The 20,397-nt window shown below is 41.6% G+C and overlaps 1 protein-coding gene across 2 annotated transcripts in view; it reads left to right on the forward strand.

Moving 5' to 3' along the window:
* Nucleotides 1-20,397, forward strand: part of cntfr (ciliary neurotrophic factor receptor) — a 230,217-nt gene that overhangs the window by 203,761 nt on the left and 6,059 nt on the right. For both annotated transcript variants that reach the window (XM_071465293.1, XM_071465294.1), the window contains exons 8-9: nucleotides 15,044-15,112; nucleotides 15,337-15,457. In XM_071465293.1, coding sequence (XP_071321394.1) covers nucleotides 15,044-15,112; nucleotides 15,337-15,457 — 190 coding nt within the window. The remainder of the gene's footprint in view (nucleotides 1-15,043; nucleotides 15,113-15,336; nucleotides 15,458-20,397) is intronic.

Here is a 20,397-nt window from a genome sequence, read left to right on the forward strand (position 1 = left end):
GAAATATTTCTCTCATGAAATGGCAATCTTATCTATATTTTTTAGGCAGCTACAGAAATGAGCCCTTCTTATATTTTTCCAATATGGCCACTAGTGTTGCCCAAAGTAAATTAAACAGGGGTATGTTTAAAAAAAAAAAAAAAAAAAAAAAAAAAATGACCCAGAGAAATGCCTCTGGTCCAACCTGTAGCCGTTTGAGTTTGATCCGTGGTCAGACAGACGTAATCTTTCAGCTGCTTATGTTACTGTATCTGACTGTGTCTTGTGGGTTCAGTTCCCTGAGGGATCCATGTAGTAAAAGCACATGTGTCCGCTATAGAATTCCTGGGATGAAGGCTGTGTCTAATGTTGCAGTGCTATTATCACGCACGTCAATGGTTTGCAAAGGTGTTGTTCCAAGAACTTGGGTTACGGACCTTCAGAGGGAAACACACATGTACACCTATACAAATTATAGACCAATCACCATTTTGTTTTTCAGTCTTTCTCTTGCTCGTTCCGTCCCTGTGTGTATCCTTTGATATGTGTCTCTGTCTGTTACAAAGAAGCTACATCAATATTTCAACCTTTTTATTCTTTTGTTCTATCTCTCTGTCGTTTCTTTACTTGCTTGGTATTTTTGTATCATTTGTTCAGTATAACATATATAAATTATATATAAAATAATATATAGTGAATTAGCAGTGTAGCCGTTTGTTTTCAGGCACCTCGGTGTGATTATTTGGCATTGTTTTCATCTGGGTCAAACATGCTGATCTGAAGATGTAAATGCACATGAGATAAGAGAAAACTCCAAGGCATCCTTGATTTTAGACCACTTCAGTAGACCACTTTCAGGCTCTTCACAGCAACAAACTGGGGGCTTACTGTTTGTGATTGATCAACAGGAAATGAATTACAGCAATTAAAATCACAGATTCAATGTTTCAAGTGATTTATGAAGTACGAGGATTAGCTGGATCCTGCTTCTCAAATGTGAAAACTTGCTCAGTGTTATATTGGTGACCACTAAACAAAATGAAGAAATGGAACAAACTTATTTTGGCCTCTGGGAACTTGTAATGGGCATTTATGATTTCTGATTTTAATTTGATTTCTTTAAAGACTAGATAATTTTTAAAATAAAGCAACCAAATGAATATACTCAGGAACCTAGCTACATGTGTTATATCACTGCACACACCTTCAGTCACACAGTCACACATGTAAATACATACTGCTACATTCAATCTCTCTCTTTATCTCTCCCTATGTCTCTCTGTCACACACACACACACACACACACACACAGAAGTTAGACTGAGGAAAGTTCTGACACCACCTCAGATCTTTGTGGTTTGAACTGCTGATTAAACCCGACGCACACTCTGGGTTTTCCTTCTCCCGCTCACCACTAATCAATCAATATGTGAACTATAGCATAATGTGAAGGGCAGGAAACCTTAAGTCAATATTTGGATTGGGTAAGAACACATAATTTGGAAATTACATAAACACAGTCGATGACAGCTGAAAACTGCAGGGTTTTCCGTTTTTGTAGTGGTCTTTGATGACCGTCTCCACGGTCGTGGTTTTAACTTCTGCAGCACTAAGTGTGGTTTTCAGTCGGGGGAATTCTGAACCCATCGCCTCTGAACCTTCATGGTTGCACCTCTGCCCTTTGTATCAGTGTTTGGAAACATGTTCTCACTCCTACAGATGGAATTTGTTGGTGCATAATTAGCCAAGCTGGTCATTCCTCATTAAGTCAGGTGCGCTCTTGCAACAGGTCAGTTTGCAATAGAGGAAAGTGACAACCAGCACATAATAATGCATTGGGATATCAGTGTTTCATTTAATGGAGATCTGAATTTGATTGCCAAGCTCCAGACCTGTGAATCACTCACTACATCGCCGGTTTTGTTCACAATCTATTGCTGCTATGGCCTGTTGTAGAAATCATTTAGATTTAAAACTATCAAGCCCTGACATCAATCATTCAGTGGAGTTAATGAGGTTGCCAAAATAAGATAAACTGTTTACTGGCCCCATATATACTTAATTAATTATAGCCCCAGAGGTTGAATACTAATTGAAGTGCTTAGTATTTCTCAGGAACCTGCCTGTAATGTGGTGAGACAGCAGAGCTGCGTGAGAATGGCTTTCACATGTAACATTTTGAAATGTGTTTGGAGTCAGGAATGAAAGCGGTGGTGTGATCAGACTGGTCTTCGGAGGAAACCATCCATCCTCCGGAGGAATGAAGGGATGACTGGTTCAGATACTTAACAGTGATGGAGATTCAGACAGAAAAGGGGAAAATGAGGAAGAGTTGTGAAGTGGAGATGAATGGAGCGCATCAGAGAAGGAGAAAAGCGTTAATGGGTAACAGGCTCTGGCAGTAAAGAGACAGATGCAGCATGTGAGGTGGGATTTTGATTTAAGCTAAAGACTGACGAAGGTGATTGAAATGTAGACTCATACAGATGAGCGACAAGGAATGGGAATGAAGAAAGGAAACTAAGTGCCTATTACGTTTGAAAAATATGCAATGTTATGAAGGCTAAAGCATAGAAGCCTGAGTCCAGAGAAAATTGAAGGAAGAACGGATGATGTGTGAGAGGTATGGAGAGAGACAGCGAAACTGGCACGTGGAGGGGAGCGTGATTAAAGGTATGGAGAAACGTCAGCCTCAAATAGATAAATGGACGAGAGCGTGAGAGAGGAGAAGAGAAAGGGAGCACGAGAGGCTACTTTGAAAGTGAAGTTTTCTAAGCTATCAGTTACAAGGTGTTTCCAGTTAAAGGAAGATAGATGGATGGTTCAAGGGAGGAAATGAGCACAGTGGAAAAAAAACCAAAAAAACAAAACAAAACTTCTAGAATAAGTTAAGCCATAAAAATAATGGATAAAGCAGAGAAATAAAGAGAGATTTTTGGATGGATTTTTTCATGTCAGTAAGTTTGGAAGGAAGATTAGGCAACTGACTGATTTGCAAACTGACAATGCTGCAGACATGAAAACAAAGACAAGGAAGGCATAAAAACAAGGAGTCAGAATGACTGAGAGGAGAGAAGGCAGGAAACAGGAAATGCAGACATCGTGAGGATGAATGGTGCAGACTTAAATTGGTTTACTTAATCTGAATTTTATGCAAAATGTCTACAATGAACATTAGGTTATTATAATGTGCACAAAAAGCTTGTTTTCAGTTTAAAAAAAACATAGTATCATAGATGATAGCTGACTTCATGAGCTTTCTGATGTCACGACAACTCCCTAAAACTGCACTGTGAATAGTTTATTACAAGCACACACTGCCATGACTCCGGCAGGTGGCTCTGGCTGACTCTGGCTATCTCCTAGTGAATCAAACAATCATATCTAGAGGATAGACTGAGAAAAGACTCTGCACACGGAGCGGAGCACTCTGTTTGTGTTTGTTTTCATCTCTGCTTATGAGAGGTGAAGCCTTGAGAGAGTCAGCACACTGTTCAGTGTACTTTGTTCAGCCTGTCTCTGCCGCGCAGCCTGGCAGCTATAACACTAGATCACTGGCTGTCTGCAGACATCAGGATGATCAGGCTCAAGATGCACAAAGAGCAGGAGCGGGTGAATTAGTGTTAGTGGTGTTTCCACTATATTTGTGCTTCAACTGATATTAAAATTGATATCTGCGCTGTACTTCTTTGATGCATCTACTGCCGAAACTCCATCCAAATGACACACTTTCACGAAGCGACCAAGACTGAAATCAACACTGCTTGCAAGTGGTGCGGACCTTTTATTATTCTTACTTAACTGTCTTGTTCACAAACACCCAGCGATATGATGTTTCCATCACGTTTTAGTCTTTAGCTGCAGGAGAAGAAATCTTTAAAGGAAAAAAAAACAAAAACAATAAAATCCAGAGCTACTTGAAAGATAAGATTTTAGGGGGAAAAAATAAAATACACATGGGTATTTTATATTTGTAAGAATATACAGTAGCACAGGGTCTGCAAAAAAAAAAAAAAAAAAGATAAAAAGATTGCTTTCGGATTGCTTTCTTTCTGTTAGTGGTGTCTGGTATTATATCTTTAGTCTGATACAGACACAGCAACTGAGTTGCAACAATCTCAGTTTCAGGACATTTCCTCAATAGGGCAACACACATGGGTAGCTGTATGATGCTTGCATCATTGCTTGTTGACATACTGTACATCAACACTTCATAACACACCAGTCTTATTTGCTACATGCGCCAGTGCTCCAGGAAAGTGGCAATTCCATCACATTTGCTCCCTAGATGGGCACATCCTGGCTTCTGTACCTTGACTAAAGCTCCTGTCTGTACTCTGGCATCTGCTACAGGCTTCAATTGACGCAAATCAAATGATGCAACACTACATGCCTAGGGTCCCGGGCTTTGCACTTAAGCGAGTGATCAAAAAGGGCAATTTGATCCATGAACTCCCTTGTTGTTCCCTTCATAAAGATGAAGACCACTTTTCTTTAGCCTCAAAGAGTCTAAAACATAAAATGGAAAGCCAAAGTCTCCTGTGATTCAGTAGGGAGGGTTTTTTTTGTCTTTTTTTTTTTTTCAGGGAATTTCTGTATGACACTTTGTATTTCACATTACGTCTGCATCCTGATCTGTAATTGAGAGTCAATCATCAAAGACGCAAAAGAATTGACACATGAAAATACACATCTACACCTGCGAACGTTCAGTGAATTGTTCTGTTTCCCATGGCCTTTTGTTGCATTGTTTCCATCCTCACCTCACGCTCCCTTCACTGAGATATGAACTCAAACTCTCATAGCAATTAAAGCAATGGTCCAGTAACTGTGATAAGAACAATTTCAGATTGCTCAATATTCTCTTTGTGGTACGTAACTGCATCTGCTGTGCTGTAATTGCCCTTTGGGGATGATGCTGAACTCCAGTCGACTGAAAACACACACATTTCCATGCAGACACTTTTCATGCACGAAAACACACAAATGCAGATGGAAGTGAACAGATGCACATGCACTCCTAAATGCTGGTATGCATATAAATAAATACACATGCACACGGACAAACATGTTCTTGTTCTTCTAATTAAAGAGATTAATATACATGGAAATGTATTCCCCCACTCTTATGCATGAGTGTACATGTGAAAACAGCGGACACACAAAGTCACAGATTATCAGTATTATGCTAACAGACGTTCAACACATCGGCAAATCGCCTACTATCATAAAATCTCCATCTCGTCAGGTCTTATTGAGGCAGTTCAGGGAGTTCACATCCAAATGTTTTCAATGTCACTGATCTTGTTTCAAGTGATTTTGTACAATCAGTGTAATTTTGTGCAACGATAACTGCACAAACTTCTGGAGGATTATTGAAACAAGCTGATTTGTGTTGGAAATATACTGAAATAATCTTATTATACTGGGAGATTTTTCAGTTGTTTTTTTTAAAAAAAAAGGCTCAAAATTACTTAAGCAGATCGTTTCTTGCAGTACATCCACAAACACACCGTACACTTCCTGAGCACTTCCTTAGGAACACCATACTAATAAAGGGGAGATCCTCCATTTCCTGTTGAGACTCTGCTCCATGTTGACATGACTGCACCACATCATTTCTGCAGATTTATCAGCTGCACATTTATGCTACTAAAGCCTCACATCCCAGAGCAGTTCTACTGGATTCACATCTGGTGACCGGGGAGGCCACTGTCATGTTCATGAAACCAGTTTGAGACGACTTTTGCTTTGCGACATGGAGCATTATCCTGCTGGAAGTGGCTCTTAGACGATGGTAAACCGTGGTCATAAAGGCAGGCACATGGTCAGACACAATACTCAAGGCAGGCTGCAGTATTTGATCACTGATTCTGTTTGATAAGAAGACAATCCCCACCCCAAAACCCCACCAACAGCCAAATTGATGCCAGTCTTCACCCGTGCGGTGTTGGTGAGCCTGTGTCAGGTTTCTGTTCTTGGCTCACAGGAGTGGAATCTAACACGGTCTTCTGTTGTTGTAGCCCATCCACCTCCAGGCTAGACGTGTTGTTCATTCTGATGCTCCTCTGCTCCCCACAGTGGTAAAGAGTTACCATAGTCCTTCTGTCACCTCCAACCAGTCTGGCCATTATCCTCTGACCTCTCTCATCAACAGGCTGTTTCCATCCACTGGGTGTATTTTATTTTTCACACCATTCTGAGTAAAAACTCTAAACCGTGTGTGTGTGTGAAAATCCCAGAAGATCAGCAGGTTCAGAAACACTCAGCCTGTCTCGCACCAACAATCATACCACAGTCAAGGTCACTGAGTCACATTTTCCCCTGTTTTGACGTGAACAGACGCTGAAGCTCCTCCTCCACTGCACTGCTGCCACAGGATTGGCTGATCGGGTAATTGCATAAATAAGCAGGTGCACAGGTGTTCCTAATAAAATGCTTGCTGAGTGTATATTTTCATATAAATGCTCACCTCCAGGCTGTCCATGCACGGTCACACCCCCTTATATACATAAACAGTAGAGGGCAGAGACGTAGAAACAGCCTGAAATGAAATGTTACGTAAGAGACACCAACAGTCAGAGAAACAGACGGACCCAATACATGAAGCAGCCGGAGCAGAGAACAGAGGTGGACTTTAAATTGTTCTTCCTTTAATCTGTGTCCGCTTGACCAACACAGCCTTTCATTCATTTACTTGTCCCACATTTTTCCTCCTTTGTCCTTCTGTCTGACACGCCGGGTCCTCCCTCTCATCATCCATCTCCCTTATCCCCCCTTTCACCTCGCATTCTTTGTCGCCTTTTCTCCCTCTATCATTTTCTCTCCTCTCTTTTTTTTTTCCTTGCATCCCTTCTTCACTCTCCTGCCTCTCCTCTCTCCCCCTCGGTTCATCTTCACTGTTGCTCCACTCCGCTATCGGTCTTCTCCTCCAACGCCGACACACCGTCTTTCTCTCTACATCTACTCATCCATGTAATAATGGTCTTTGTGCGTTTGCCAAAAGTCGCTCTCATCCTGCGAGCACTTAGATGAATCAATACTGAGCCAAGAGCTGTGTGCGTGTTTGTGTGTGTTTGTGTGTGTGTGTGTGTGTGTGTGAATGTGCGTGTGTGTGAGATGGTAAGTAGATTAACACAGATATACTCTACCGTATGTATGCGATTGTGCATGTGTGTGCTTGTGTATTCATTCTTTGCATGCTCCTTTTTTTTTTTTTGTGAGTAATGTTATTATCGTGGCAAAGGAAAAGCAGAGAGATTGACGCTGAATGAAAGGTTATTCAACTCAATCTGACACTGAACGTCACGAAAGCCAAACACTGCCTCATTTTCATCTTTTTTCCTCCTCCTCCTTCCTCACCCTCTCCATCTCCCCACCACTCCTCCCTCCTCATTTCATTTTCACCTTCCCACCACTTTTCCTCTCTCTCAGCGATCCACGGGTTTTACCATCACCCACTCATCCTTCCATCCATGCATTAAGCCGGCTATCCACCCATCCATCCCTCAAGCCGTCCATTTGTATCTATGGGTGCACATGATAAATGTTTAGACCTTGTTTGGGGAAAACATCCCATCTAAAGGACACTGCCAAAGACAGACCATTTATCAAACCCCATCTTTCTTACACACACACACACACACACACATCCACACACACGCACATGGCATATTCTGTGCTGTCACATGTGAAAGTCATCATCATTTAGCTCAGCTGTCGAAATACATTAATGTCGAATTGCATCCTTCACGTTTACACAAACATACAACACACATACACATACATACTGTAGACCTGTTATGAAATTATACACACGTATTGTTTAGTTTGACAGAATCTAAAAACAATAATCAATCAATCTTTTTTTTTGCTCTTATTCTAGTAGTCATAACGGAAGTTAGAAACAAAGAGCATGAAGCCAGTGGAGGAAAATATCAAAAGAAAACACAGAGACAGAGAGCAACACCAACATGGAGGCAGTTGCTCTCTCTGTTAAACACTATTGTACAAAGAGGTGTCATGTCGATCACCCATTAGAGAAGGAGCTCTCTCATCTTGTGTGTGTGTTTCCCAGAATGCAGTTGGGATATTTCAATGTTTTCTGTTTGCTGTGCTTTGGAGAATTTACTGTGGGTGAATGAAGATGAATGGGGCCACTGCCCTCCTCCTCTGCCTCTATTGATTTCTATATCACCATGTCAATCCTTGGGCTGTCAAACACACACTCCTATGTTCTCGGAGATGTCAGGACACACACACACACACACACACACACACACACACACACACACACACTGTGTGTTCACCTTGTCCTGGGAGCTTGTGTCTCATGGCCAATAAAGTTCTGATAGAATGAAACATGGAAACACATCAAACCTCGTTAGGACTTGACAAACGAGGCTAATATTTTCTGTCTTCCTGCACAAATATGAACACAGCAAGGAAGAGATGCAACTTAAAAAAGAAAAATAAGAAAAATAAACAATTGTATAGGCATGCTGGTGATTGTTTTGCATTGAAAAAAAATAACAGCCTGCCTTGAAAATAATTGGCCATGTGTGTAGCCACGCTGTCCACTTTCATTAAGTATGAAACATCTGTACAAACTTTTTTTTTTTTTTTTTTCTCCATTTGGCCAAAGGCAACAACTTCCAATGAGCAATCCCCAATGCCATTTGACAACACAGCTGTCTTTGGAAAACAGTGGGTTGAGCTGTCATACAGTTTCACTCCTCATCCACTTCTGTCAGCTTCAGCTTTTATCATTGGGCAGTCTAAAAAAAAAAAAAAAAAGAAAAAAGTCCCTCTGGTGATGTGAGTGAAAAACTGATGATTCAATCTGAGGCTTTCTGACAAAGGAGGCACCCCTAGAGATTTTTGAGCAGGAAAAGCCAGAGTGAGTTTGCTCAGCAGCAGTACAAAGCTGTTCTTTAATTGAATTAATAGTTTTTCTCCAGCATTCTTTTCTCAGAACTGGCGTCCCAAAGAGTCTTAAATATTTTATTCCATTTGTCATTTGTTTGATTTTTATGGCAGAACAGCACAGAATTTAACAGCCACTCAAAAGTCCTGAATGTCTGCCTTTCAATCCAGCACTTGAACGCAGCATAATATTCAAAGCTTTAAAGAAATAGTAGCTGGCGAAAACCCCAGCTCTAAATAATCCCCCCGTCCAAGTCCATTGATCCATTGATCCAAAGACAATCTGTGCATCAAAGGTCAGATAAAGGTTTTATAATTTCAAACAGGCAGCCATGGAGACCTCTAATTTCCTTTAAACCTCACAGCCAGAGCTAAACAATCCATATGAAGCGTTGGCAGGCCGACAGCTCAGAGTCATGGAGGATGGAAAAACAGTGTGTCCTGTAGTCGAGGCGTTTGATCCCTGAATGCTGAAGTGTCCTTTAGCAAGGCAGCGTACCTCACATCTGCTTCCAGTGTGAAGGTCACTAGTGTGTGAAAGACTTTGTAAAGTATGGAAATGCATTTACCATAAATACATCACTGACATGGAGAGGGAAATCCATCCATCCATACGTCCGTCCATCCCAATACGAGCAGAACCTCAGCTGGATCAGCCATTTGTGGCAGTTCACGACCTTCCCCTTAGAATGAGAGCTGAAGAAAAATGCTGCAAGCTTCAATTTTTTTTCAAGATCCAGGAACTTTAAGCAGAGAAAAACACTTTGGTAACATGACAGGAGCTTCTTTTTGTTGCAGGAAGTAGTAAGGGATGAATTCAAATTTCACATTTATGTTTCATGACGTGTTCGTGTTTGAGATGTTTGACATGCCGCCGTGACAGCATAAAGCAGAGTTAATGTAGAGACGTCTCCGCCGCCGTGTTCTTCAAACTACCGTATGCCCATTTAAGGGTGCAAGGTCTAGGTCCGGGATTTTCGATTGGCTGGGGGTTAACTTCCTTTTACAGTAATTGCTGCTGTGGCGATTGGGGCTTCAAAGGGAGAAATACTGTCTGAGAAATTACTCCTGGACCTGGTGTGTCCTGTGCGTGCATGTGTGTGTGCGTGTGTGTGTGTGTGTGTGTGTATTCTCAAATGGGAGGAGAGCATGGCGGAAAAATGGGAGCTGTCAGTCAACTTAATGAGACCAACCTTCTCAGTGTGCGCACACACACACACACACACACACACACACACACACACACACAGAGTGCCATCGGGCCAGTGGAAGTGCCATATAATTGGGTTTCCTTTCCAGGACAACAGACATGCTCACTGGATTAGATCTGACCACCGACGCCAATTCTCTCCATGTCTCCCTCTCTCTGCTTTTCCTTTCTCTGACTGTCTCTTTTTTTGCATTTCTTTCTTTCTCCCTTCTTTCAGCCTCTTCAGTTCTCCCCATTTTTCCTGCTCTTCTCTTCATCGGTTTTTCCTCCTCTCTCCCTCTTCCCCCTGTTCTGCTTAGATCATTGTCTTTTCCACCTCTGACCTACATGCACAGCACTTTATCCCATAACCTGTGACCATAGTTAATGTAAGTGACAAAATACATCGCATGATAGCAATGATGCAAATGTTAAACCTCATGTTATTTGAATTATTGGGCCTCTACTATGGCCTAGTATGTAAATGTGTATTTGTAGAGTAATAGATGAGATGAAACTTTATTGATCCCACCTGAAAAGTTATTAGAACAATTAAAGATGGTATGAGGAGGAGGGTTAGGGGAGAGGAGAGGAGAAAAAAAGGATGTGTGAGAAGTAAAGGGTCACTTCTTTCTTTTCTCACATTTCCTTATGCAATCCCTGAGGAATGCTCACATCTCCTCTCCCTCTGCCCCTCTCATTGTCTGCATTTCTGTAGAAGCTCTTGGAGAGGGTGTGTGTGTGTGTGTGTGTCTCTGTGTGTGTGCACAAGTGAGTGTATTGTAGCATTAAGCTTTGTGTACACGTGTGTGTGTATGTGAGAGAGTGAGTGAATTTCTAAGCTTGACCCTGCACCAGAATATTTTCAAATAACACATTGTTGCCACGTTCTACTGTCTGTCTGTGTTTTCTCACTGCATCTATGTCATAAATAAAATATCATTTAGTAGCCTCAGCAGTGTGTGGTCTCTCTGCAACTCACACTACGCATCAAGAAAGAAATGCTCGATTTATATTCAGTAGCTATAAGCTGTAGGTATGTATCACATATGAAGACATTCACAGTATATCAACATTTATTTTCCATATGTGCTCTTGCTCTCTTGTCTTTACTGTCATGATTGATCTCCGTCTACAGATATAATGTCAAAATGCATCATTTGTTAAAAGCAGATCAGGCAGGCGTGACGAACATGTGCACAGGGGCTTAACTGGAGTTTGTTTTTGTTTCATAACAGCAGTTGTTGAATCTTGATCCTTGTGAAATGTTCAAAATGTGGCCTCCTCTCGAGTCTAAAGGCTGCCGCTTCTGTGGTGTCGAGTTTTTTTTGTTTTTGTTTTTTCTTACTGTAAAGAATTTCCATGTTCATAGAAGTTAGAAAAATCCAGGTGTGCTGCGTCTCATGTGGATTCCTAAAAAAAGAGCGGGCCACCCTCACTGTGTCCTCCAGTTCATCGTCAAACATTCATGCTCACATATGCTGTTTACAATGAACAGACACACGGTGCTTATGCATGAAATGAGGAAATTTCCCCAGAGTGAAGACATTTAGTGATCATTACTCTCAAAATAGACCATTTTGTGGTCAGTGCGTGTGGGGAGAATCTTCTCATATCATTATCATTATCATATTATATCTGCTTACTGAAGAGAGCATATTTACACTGACTCAGTGGGACATGATTACAGTAAGGTAAATATTTGGGTGTTAGGGATGAAAATTTGTATGTACGCCTGCTATCCTTTTTTGAGGTGTGTGTGTGTATGTATGTATGTATGTATGTATGTAAGTGTGTGTGTGTGTGTGGGTGAGTCACATACATACAAATGCCTTTGCACATTTGCAGATACACTTTTCATGAACACCGCCGACACTGATTTTGTTTTCTTTACAGCTCTAAACAGCTTAGTTTACAATATATCAGCCCTACAGATACACAGACACAGACACACACACACACACGCACACAAGTGAATATACATCACTTCAACACCATTGCGAAAACACACAAGCTTGGTCTTGCAGTGTGAATGATTCGACAGTGTTTTTTGGCAGCGACAGCAACAGCCTCTCCAAAATACATCTCGTCTTTCCATCTACCACCCCCCCCCCCCCCCCCCCCCCCCCACTCTACCCCCTCCCACCCCCCCACCCCAGCTCACCCACTATCCCTCATTGCTGCCTCCCCGATCTCCCTCTACGACGTGATATTAAGTGCTACTCTCGCTGCTCCCTGTTTAGCCACTTGGCAACGCGGCAGCACATCCATCTCTTTGGAAATGTTTATCTGTGAGCTGTTTACTCTACACACTCCTACACACTCCTACACGCAAACACACACGCACACACACGCCTTTGCATGCACACACAAGCAACAGTTCCAGTTCAGCCCTGTAAGCACAAATAGCGATGCAACAGGTTGACATGAGTCTGAACGTGTGAGTGCAAAGAAAAACAAACGCAGAGACACACACATGCAAAAATATAAAGACACATGAGCAGATTTACATGAGCACACAGAATCAAGCAGATGTACGTGTATGGCTGAACTCACACAAGCTTTCACAACATAGACACACACACACACACACACACACACACGCGCGCACACATTAGAAGGAATGCTGATAGAAGCTATGGTTGGATACGCTGGTTGGACCACATGTAAACAGCAGAAGATTTCGCCACAAAGGCTGCACACATGTCCAATGTTAACACACACAATATACTACAGTATATCCACACATACTCACAGCACTCGGCAGGACCACGCAACACACGCACACTCGGATGACGTTGTTATTGCATTCCACTAATGAAATTAAGCCTATAAATATAGCGCTCGATCAGGCCGATAAAGCCTGAACTTCCTTCCGAGTAGAGGGGGTGGGGAGGGGTGGTGGGGGGGGGCAAAGAATCGGAGCAGATAGACAAAGAGGCTGCGAAGATCAAGGAAATGTTGACAAGAGAGCGGTCAACTTCACAAAGAGGGCGAGCGATGAGAGAGAGAGATTGCAGGAAGAAGAAGGAGGAAGCACAGATGCTGGGGATGTACGAGCGGGTTTATTTGTCAGATCGACTGCAGATTTGCACATCCTGAAAAACTGAAAGGAGAACTCCAGTTGGAGGAATGGTTACGGCTGCTGGCTGGCAAAATTTATACGGTGGTGTGAGGGGGTTTTTGATGAAATCGCAGGCTGTTCAGAGCAGCCGGAGGTATCAAGGATATTTAAATGATCATTCTGCTTTATTGCAACTTTGGTCTTATTTTTCTAGTTTTGGCCATCGTGTCATATTTCATTTGAAGGGAAACCAGAGATTATCGCCCAGACTGTTCATAATAAACATCCTAGTGTGCAGAAAAATCACTGTGTTTTCAGATCTCAGCCATTAACTTGGTCAGACAGAAACAAAAGCTCCCTAACAGGGAGGTTGAAGTTTGTCTCACGGGGCGATAGCGGTCAACAAACAATGACAAATGAGGTCATAGTAAAAAAAAGAAACAAAAAAAAAAAACAATTTAGTATCATAGTAATCTAAAAATGTTAATGAAAGCATCTGATCACTCCAGGCACATCAGGACTTTTGTCATTTTCTGATAAAACCCCAGCACACATCACTCCCCCTGCTTTTGACTGCAGGAAAATACTGTGTGTGTGTTTGTGTGTCTTCAGAATACACAGGCTACATTTTTCTGTGCAGTGATAGATGTAGATTCCTGATGTACTTGGATCTGTCTTACACTCTGATAAATTGTTAAACCTGTACCTCTGCCTGTCTCTGGCCTGAAGTCAGTTTTGTGTATGATGCAACTCAAGTCTCAGCGTTTAAAATCTCTAAGAATTATGTCATGTGCTTTAGCTGTTTGGTGAAATTTGAGTTTGTGTTATTATGTATTCTACAGCTAATGCAATAAATTTAATCATACAATAAAGAATCTGGGATGAGCTTCAGTTCTAGATTCAGTCTGATTCAGCTGTGTGTGTGTGTGTGTGTGTGTGTGTGTGTGTGTGTATGTGCATTGTCTTGTACTGGTAGACTGCAGAGGGCAACAGGCACTAAATCATTTATCTCAACTTAAGGAGTAGAAAAGGCAGCACCCTCCTTCTCCTTATTTTTCCTTTTGGCCTTTCAGAAACAGGCCAAAGGCAAACTAACATGTGCACACGCGCACATACACATGCGCACACACACACACACACACACACACACACACACACTAACCATAAATTACAGGGAAGCAGCAAATCATTCTCTCGTGCTCTCCCCAGTGACTCAAACATTTAGTTCATTCTCTGTTGCGCTTTGCAAATTAAAATGTGCACAAAAGGCTTTCAAATGTTGGCATGTATTATATTGTGTTACAAAATTATGTGGCATTGATGCCAAAGCTTTCTGGTATAATCATCAATTATGCCACTGGTATTTTGCATGTGTGTGTGAGTGCTGGTATGTGTGGAGTGCGGAGGCTGCAGGGGCATCGGGGTTCAATCAATTCAACAGCGAAATGTAAAACACCGCAAGAATAAAGCGACAGACTTGACCTACGCGCAGAATAATGATGAAAAGGTGCACTGTAAATAAATGAGCACTGAATAACAAATGTGCACTGTATGGCATGGCTGAATCAACACACCATAAAACATTAAAGTCTCAGGCTGGGATAGCTATACTGAGCACATAATTTATGGGTAGAGCTATGGGTAAGAAGGGTAGGACATCCAGACCCAAAGTTGACTTAGGAACTCCTAACAGCCTTTTTTAGCAGGGGTTGTCATAATTCATGCTGTTGAAACATTTCATATCCCTCGGACCACAGAGCGCATTCAGAAATCCATGTATGGTTTTAAATATGCATCAGTTTCATTCCCAAATATGATTATTTTACTTTAAAAATAGATCTCCCTGATCCACACTGACCACCTGCTCTCTTCCACTGGCTGTTTAGGTGGAGCTATCTGACAGCACCTCCCACACCATCACCGATGCCTATGCTGGAAAGGAATACATCATCCAGGTAACATGTTTGTCTCACTAAGACGAGAGAAAACTGTACTTATATACAGGAAATATGGGTAAAACATTAATGAATCTTAAATTCATCCATTGTAACCACCACCAGACATCAGAAATGGTTAAAGTAGTTGTTCTGTACTTCTTCTGCAGATTCTCCCACTTTTCAAGCGATGTTTCCACTTATTCTTATTTACCAAATGCTTCTTGCTGCCCTGTGGTCCACAGGTGGCTGCCAAGGACACAGAGATCGGGACATGGAGTGACTGGAGTGTTGCTGTCCATGCCACACCCTGGATTGAAGATCCTCTGCCCATCACTTCCACAACTGAAGGGGACTTTTCTACCGGTAGGTTCTTGCCTCAGTTAATACCTGGACCCTTTATTCCTACCTACATGTTGCATTCTGAGTTGGTGACTTAAGTCGGATGCCTGGCTTCACAATGTAGGCATCTATGTGCAGGTTGGTTTCCCACTTTGTATAACCAGTAGTGATGTGCAGTATCACTGATTTCCTTTCCGATACCGAGTAAAACCTAGACTGGTATCGCAGATACCAATATGCTACCTATACATTATATAATGTTCACAGAGGTTACATGTGGTTTGCAGTTTGCTCTACAGTAGAATCTTGTGTTATTCAAATTGAAATAATCAACGCCAGTGAAACACATAATATAATAAATAAATGCCACATGAAAATCCATAAATGAATCAATACCTACATTTCTGACACAATCTTTCAGCTGTCAATCAAAACAAATGAGAGTGGGTCAGTGAACATCATTGGCTGCTCAGGGGCCAACAGTTAGTAAGGTGAGGTTTGTTGCCTCTATAGAGTAAAGCATTTAAAATGGATGCACAAGTGTCATTAAAATACAAAGGATAGACAATTTCAGCATCCTGGACTAATAACACAACTGAGAAGAATTTTATTGAATTGATATGAGGTGATCCCAGGAACACATATTTGACTCCAAGCTGAACTCAAAAGTTGCAGCCCTGATCTGTATATAGCTACTTATTATAGCTTTTATTTATTTATTTCATAATCTACTTCATAACCACATTTATTTCATTAGCTGGCGTATTTCTTTATATCAGTGAATGTGGGGAACAGTTGTATGAACATCGACACACAAACTGAAGCCTGGACAGACATGAATCACTTTCCCACAGTCTGTGACAGTGATATACGTCGCCAACAGCTACACGCTCTCTCTCTGTACCTGGATATGCCACTGTCAAAGTCTGTTTCACGGGGACAGCACTTCTCCTCTTCTTCAGACCGCCGCCGCACAACCTCATCACATTCTGTATTATGATTAGATCCCAGATGTTTAACAAGGTTTGTGGTGTTGCCACAGTGTCTCACTGTCCTCCCACACACATCACACGCAGGATCATTGCTGTTCTGACAGCTGAGAAAGTCTTGATTTACCTTCACAAGACAAGAATTCATTTACCTTCAACCATCAATGTCAGCACACTGTTCGGTGTCTTATGCATGTATAGAGCCGTAGGTCACTACGACTGTGGCAGGTGGAAGGAGAAGTAATTCCTATCAATCGGGAATTATTTAGACTAGGTCCTGTTGATAGTGTAGGTACTTTGTACTGTGTTCTTCCTGATGATAAAATACATGTTTACCCCAAAATACTGAGTTTAATATGAGAATCAATCCTAGAACATAAACGTTTAGGAAGTATCAATATTTCAGGATCGATCTGCACACAACTAATAACCAGTTTACTTTAAAGCAAACACTCTCCTTTACTCAAAAGAAATTAACCAGTGGAAAAACTAGACTCGTACATCAGATGTGTATATATGCATGAAAATGTTATCTGCTGAAATACACAAAAGAAAATAGGACAAATTGAGATTAAATGAAACAAGGCAGTTTACGCTAGTGGCTCGGTGAGACTGTATTTAAGCACAGTGGGTCTTTAAGCTAAATGCTAACATGCTTTCAATAGCACTGTTTAAGTGCTATGTATAATATATACCATGTTCACCATCCTAGTTTGGTTTAAGACAAAGCTGACGCTGATGGAAACGTCAGTAGTTTTTCAGGGATTTAAGAACAAACTAAACTATTATACAAATGAAGATTCTTTAACCTGACTGTAGAGGAAAAGTCAGAAGGTCACCAAAGTTTTTACAATTTATTCTCTGGGGACCATGAATGTTTTTACAGAAATTCATTCATCCAGTAGTTGTTATTGCAATGTGGACCAAAGAGGTGGACCAACCGACCAACATCACCATGAGTCACGTTGCTAAAGTGGCTAATAGTTTGAGATAAAGATAAGGAAAAGGCCAAATGCTAATAAGAATCCCGAATGAGTCTATAAGTAGTCAGTAGTTAATGATACTTTTTCATTATAGAGATACAGATAAAGATAGAGTGACCGAGGGCTTACACTGACTGTATGGAGAAATATTACAAGTATTTCTGTAATGCTGTTTGGTTTTTATCAGTCTCGTATTCCATGAGCTGTAGAAATCATTGTGAAGATAATACCGTATTCCTATAATGTTTTTTTTTTTTTTTAACATTGCTCTTTGTGCCCACGGCTGTCACACAGTAAATTTCCTGGACCAGTTAGGTATGAAATTAAGTTTCGTTAATAACTTTCTTTATCATTAAATTGAGTACACCATAAGCGTTTGATAGCCTTGAATTTTTATCGCAGCTTAAGCTATAAGATCCAGCAGCCTCCAGACAAATCGGCACACATCAGCCTGAGAGCCTGCACACTGCCTCAGGGAAAAATGGTGCCATCTTTTAAAAAAACGCTCACATCTCTCTCCTACAACTTTAAATTGGCTCACTTATCGTACAACAACACTACACTTTCTAGGTTTTTTATGCATGATAAATGATAATTTAGCATGAAATACATTGTAGATCTTTATATTGTGTTCCCTGACACACACACAAACACCTATTCTCTCTCTCTCTCTCTCTCTCTCTCTCTCTCTCACTCACTCACACACACACACACAAAGGACAAAAACTGTTTCTGGGAATTATCTAGTTGGCACCTTTTCAGCATGGGGCAGAGATCAAGGATGGCTCGCTTGTCAAATCAAAATCTCTCAACGCACTGATGATCCCTGAACAACAAAACGTACATTCCAAGCCCGAACACTCCTTTGTGCACATCTCTCCGACCACGCTGGAATAGCAAAGCAAAAATGGCAGGATGCATTTTGAATGACTAAACACAGGGAAAAGGCTTTGTAGTGTATGTGGCCAATTTACACTGTCTAACTTGCATTCCTGCTGTGGTCTTGCAAATCTAGGGAGTGTTTGTCTGCATAGTCGTCAGCTGCATATCAGCCCGGTGAATACTATATAATGATGTTCAAAACAGGATCGCAAAACAAACTTTATTTCAGAACACTGTGTATAAATGTGCTGTGTGTGGAAAATGCACTTGTTCTCATATTTTTACAAAAACCAAAAGTAGTTCTGTGGGGCATCTGGTGGCAGACTATGTCTTGACAGGGAGCAGTGACTTCCTGGAGTCCCTACTGGGTGCTGGACAACAAAGTAGCTACACCCAGCCAGAAAATCTCTCATACATAACCCCCTCATAAGAGCTCTTCTTGTTTCTACACTCTGGATTTTGTACAGATTAAACACACGATTATAATTAGTGAGCTATAGAGGTTCTGGTGGGTGCACTTTTTTTTTTTAACCTTCAGACAGAGCCAGGCTGCTGTTTACCCCAGTTTCTAAACAGGCTGGTGTTGAAGTTGTGGTACTGATCTCATCTAACTCTATGCAAGAAAGCAAACAAGTGTATTTCTGAAAATGTTGAACTATTCCTGCCATATTCCCCATGAGAGATGCTCTGAATTCATCAGCCATGCTTATACACTCTCCCAGGTCACTTTCATTTGTTACCATGCGCTGACACCAGTGCTGTAGGCGGAGGTTGTTGGGATGTACTCTGCCTGAGAGGAAGGTTAACAGACGCTGATCATGGCTGCTGAAAAAAAAAAAAAAAACTACTGCAACCTCTTGTATCAATATTCATCAGTATTGATATAAGGTCATAAGTGTTCACTCATCAGCTGTGCAACATGAAATTTACATTGTCAGGGCAAAGGGGTGAGGACCTGTCCTTACTGACTGTGACTTACTGTCACTATGAACATAAAGTTATTCATAAGAAAATGTGTGGTCTGCCACTCTCTCTCTCTCTCCCTCTCTCCCTCTGTCCGTTGAAAAGTCAGTTTTTGCAGTACAACAGTGACTCCTGTTTGCCATGAGCGGCACTACACGCCGATCACCACACGGGCGACAGTGGCCGAGCCCTCACATGCCTGGAAACACACAAACACATGCTCAACGGTACACACAGAACACGCAGCCCATTCTAACTCTCCCTCATACATAAGCGTGTATAAACAGCACCACACACATACACACACACACGGACACAGACACGGACACACACACACAGCACTTCCCTCTGATAACATGCAGTGCACACGCACGTAAACACTCACTCAGTACACATTGTGTTATTCCTGTTCTCAGGGAAAGAACAGGAGGTTATTGGGATTCTCCTCATGCCTTTTCTCGATCCAGCTGCCGCCTCACTGCTTCCCTTCCCTCTCTCCTTTATCTGTTCTCTCTTTCACTCTCCTCTGTTTTGCCTCTAGCTCTCTCTCTCTCTCTCTCTCTCTCTCTCTCCCTTTCTGTCATATTCTTTTCCCTCTCCTCTCACTTCTCTCGCTATTGATCACTCAGTCTTTCTCCCACTCAAACTACCTCACACTTTGTGCCCTTCTCCTCTTCTGGCCTTCCACCACTTTCTTTACAGATGTTACTTCCTGAATCACATCTCTGCACAGCTACAACTGCTTTGTTGACATATATAAAATGATATCAGGGTTGGCCGTTGTTTCCTGTGATGGGTATACAACCCCCCCCCCCCCCCCCCCGGTCATTAAAATGAAGGCAGTTGAGAACTACTAAGAAACAGTGGCTGCTTTTTCATGGGCATGTTTTTATGCACATTTTTTTACTTGTGCATAAAAAAAACAGAATTTTCTTATTTTTTAAAAGAAGTGGTGGAGGATGTGTGGCATGCAGAAGAAGAGAGGATGCAGAAGAGCTGACAGAACAGGTTTTTTCAAGTTGATGTCAAGACTCAAGTCGTGCCACTACAGCAACAGTTGTTTGCCTCCACTTCACCGAGTAAATAAATAAATAAGAAAACATGGCGCAGAGGTGTGGAGGGTTTATATAACCACAACCATCATTTG

This window comes from Trachinotus anak, unplaced genomic scaffold, assembly GCF_046630095.1.
Source record: "Trachinotus anak isolate AG129_WGS33_773 ecotype Australia unplaced genomic scaffold, CSIRO_AGI_Tana_v1 ptg000028l, whole genome shotgun sequence".
Taxonomy (NCBI): domain Eukaryota; kingdom Metazoa; phylum Chordata; class Actinopteri; order Carangiformes; family Carangidae; genus Trachinotus; species Trachinotus anak.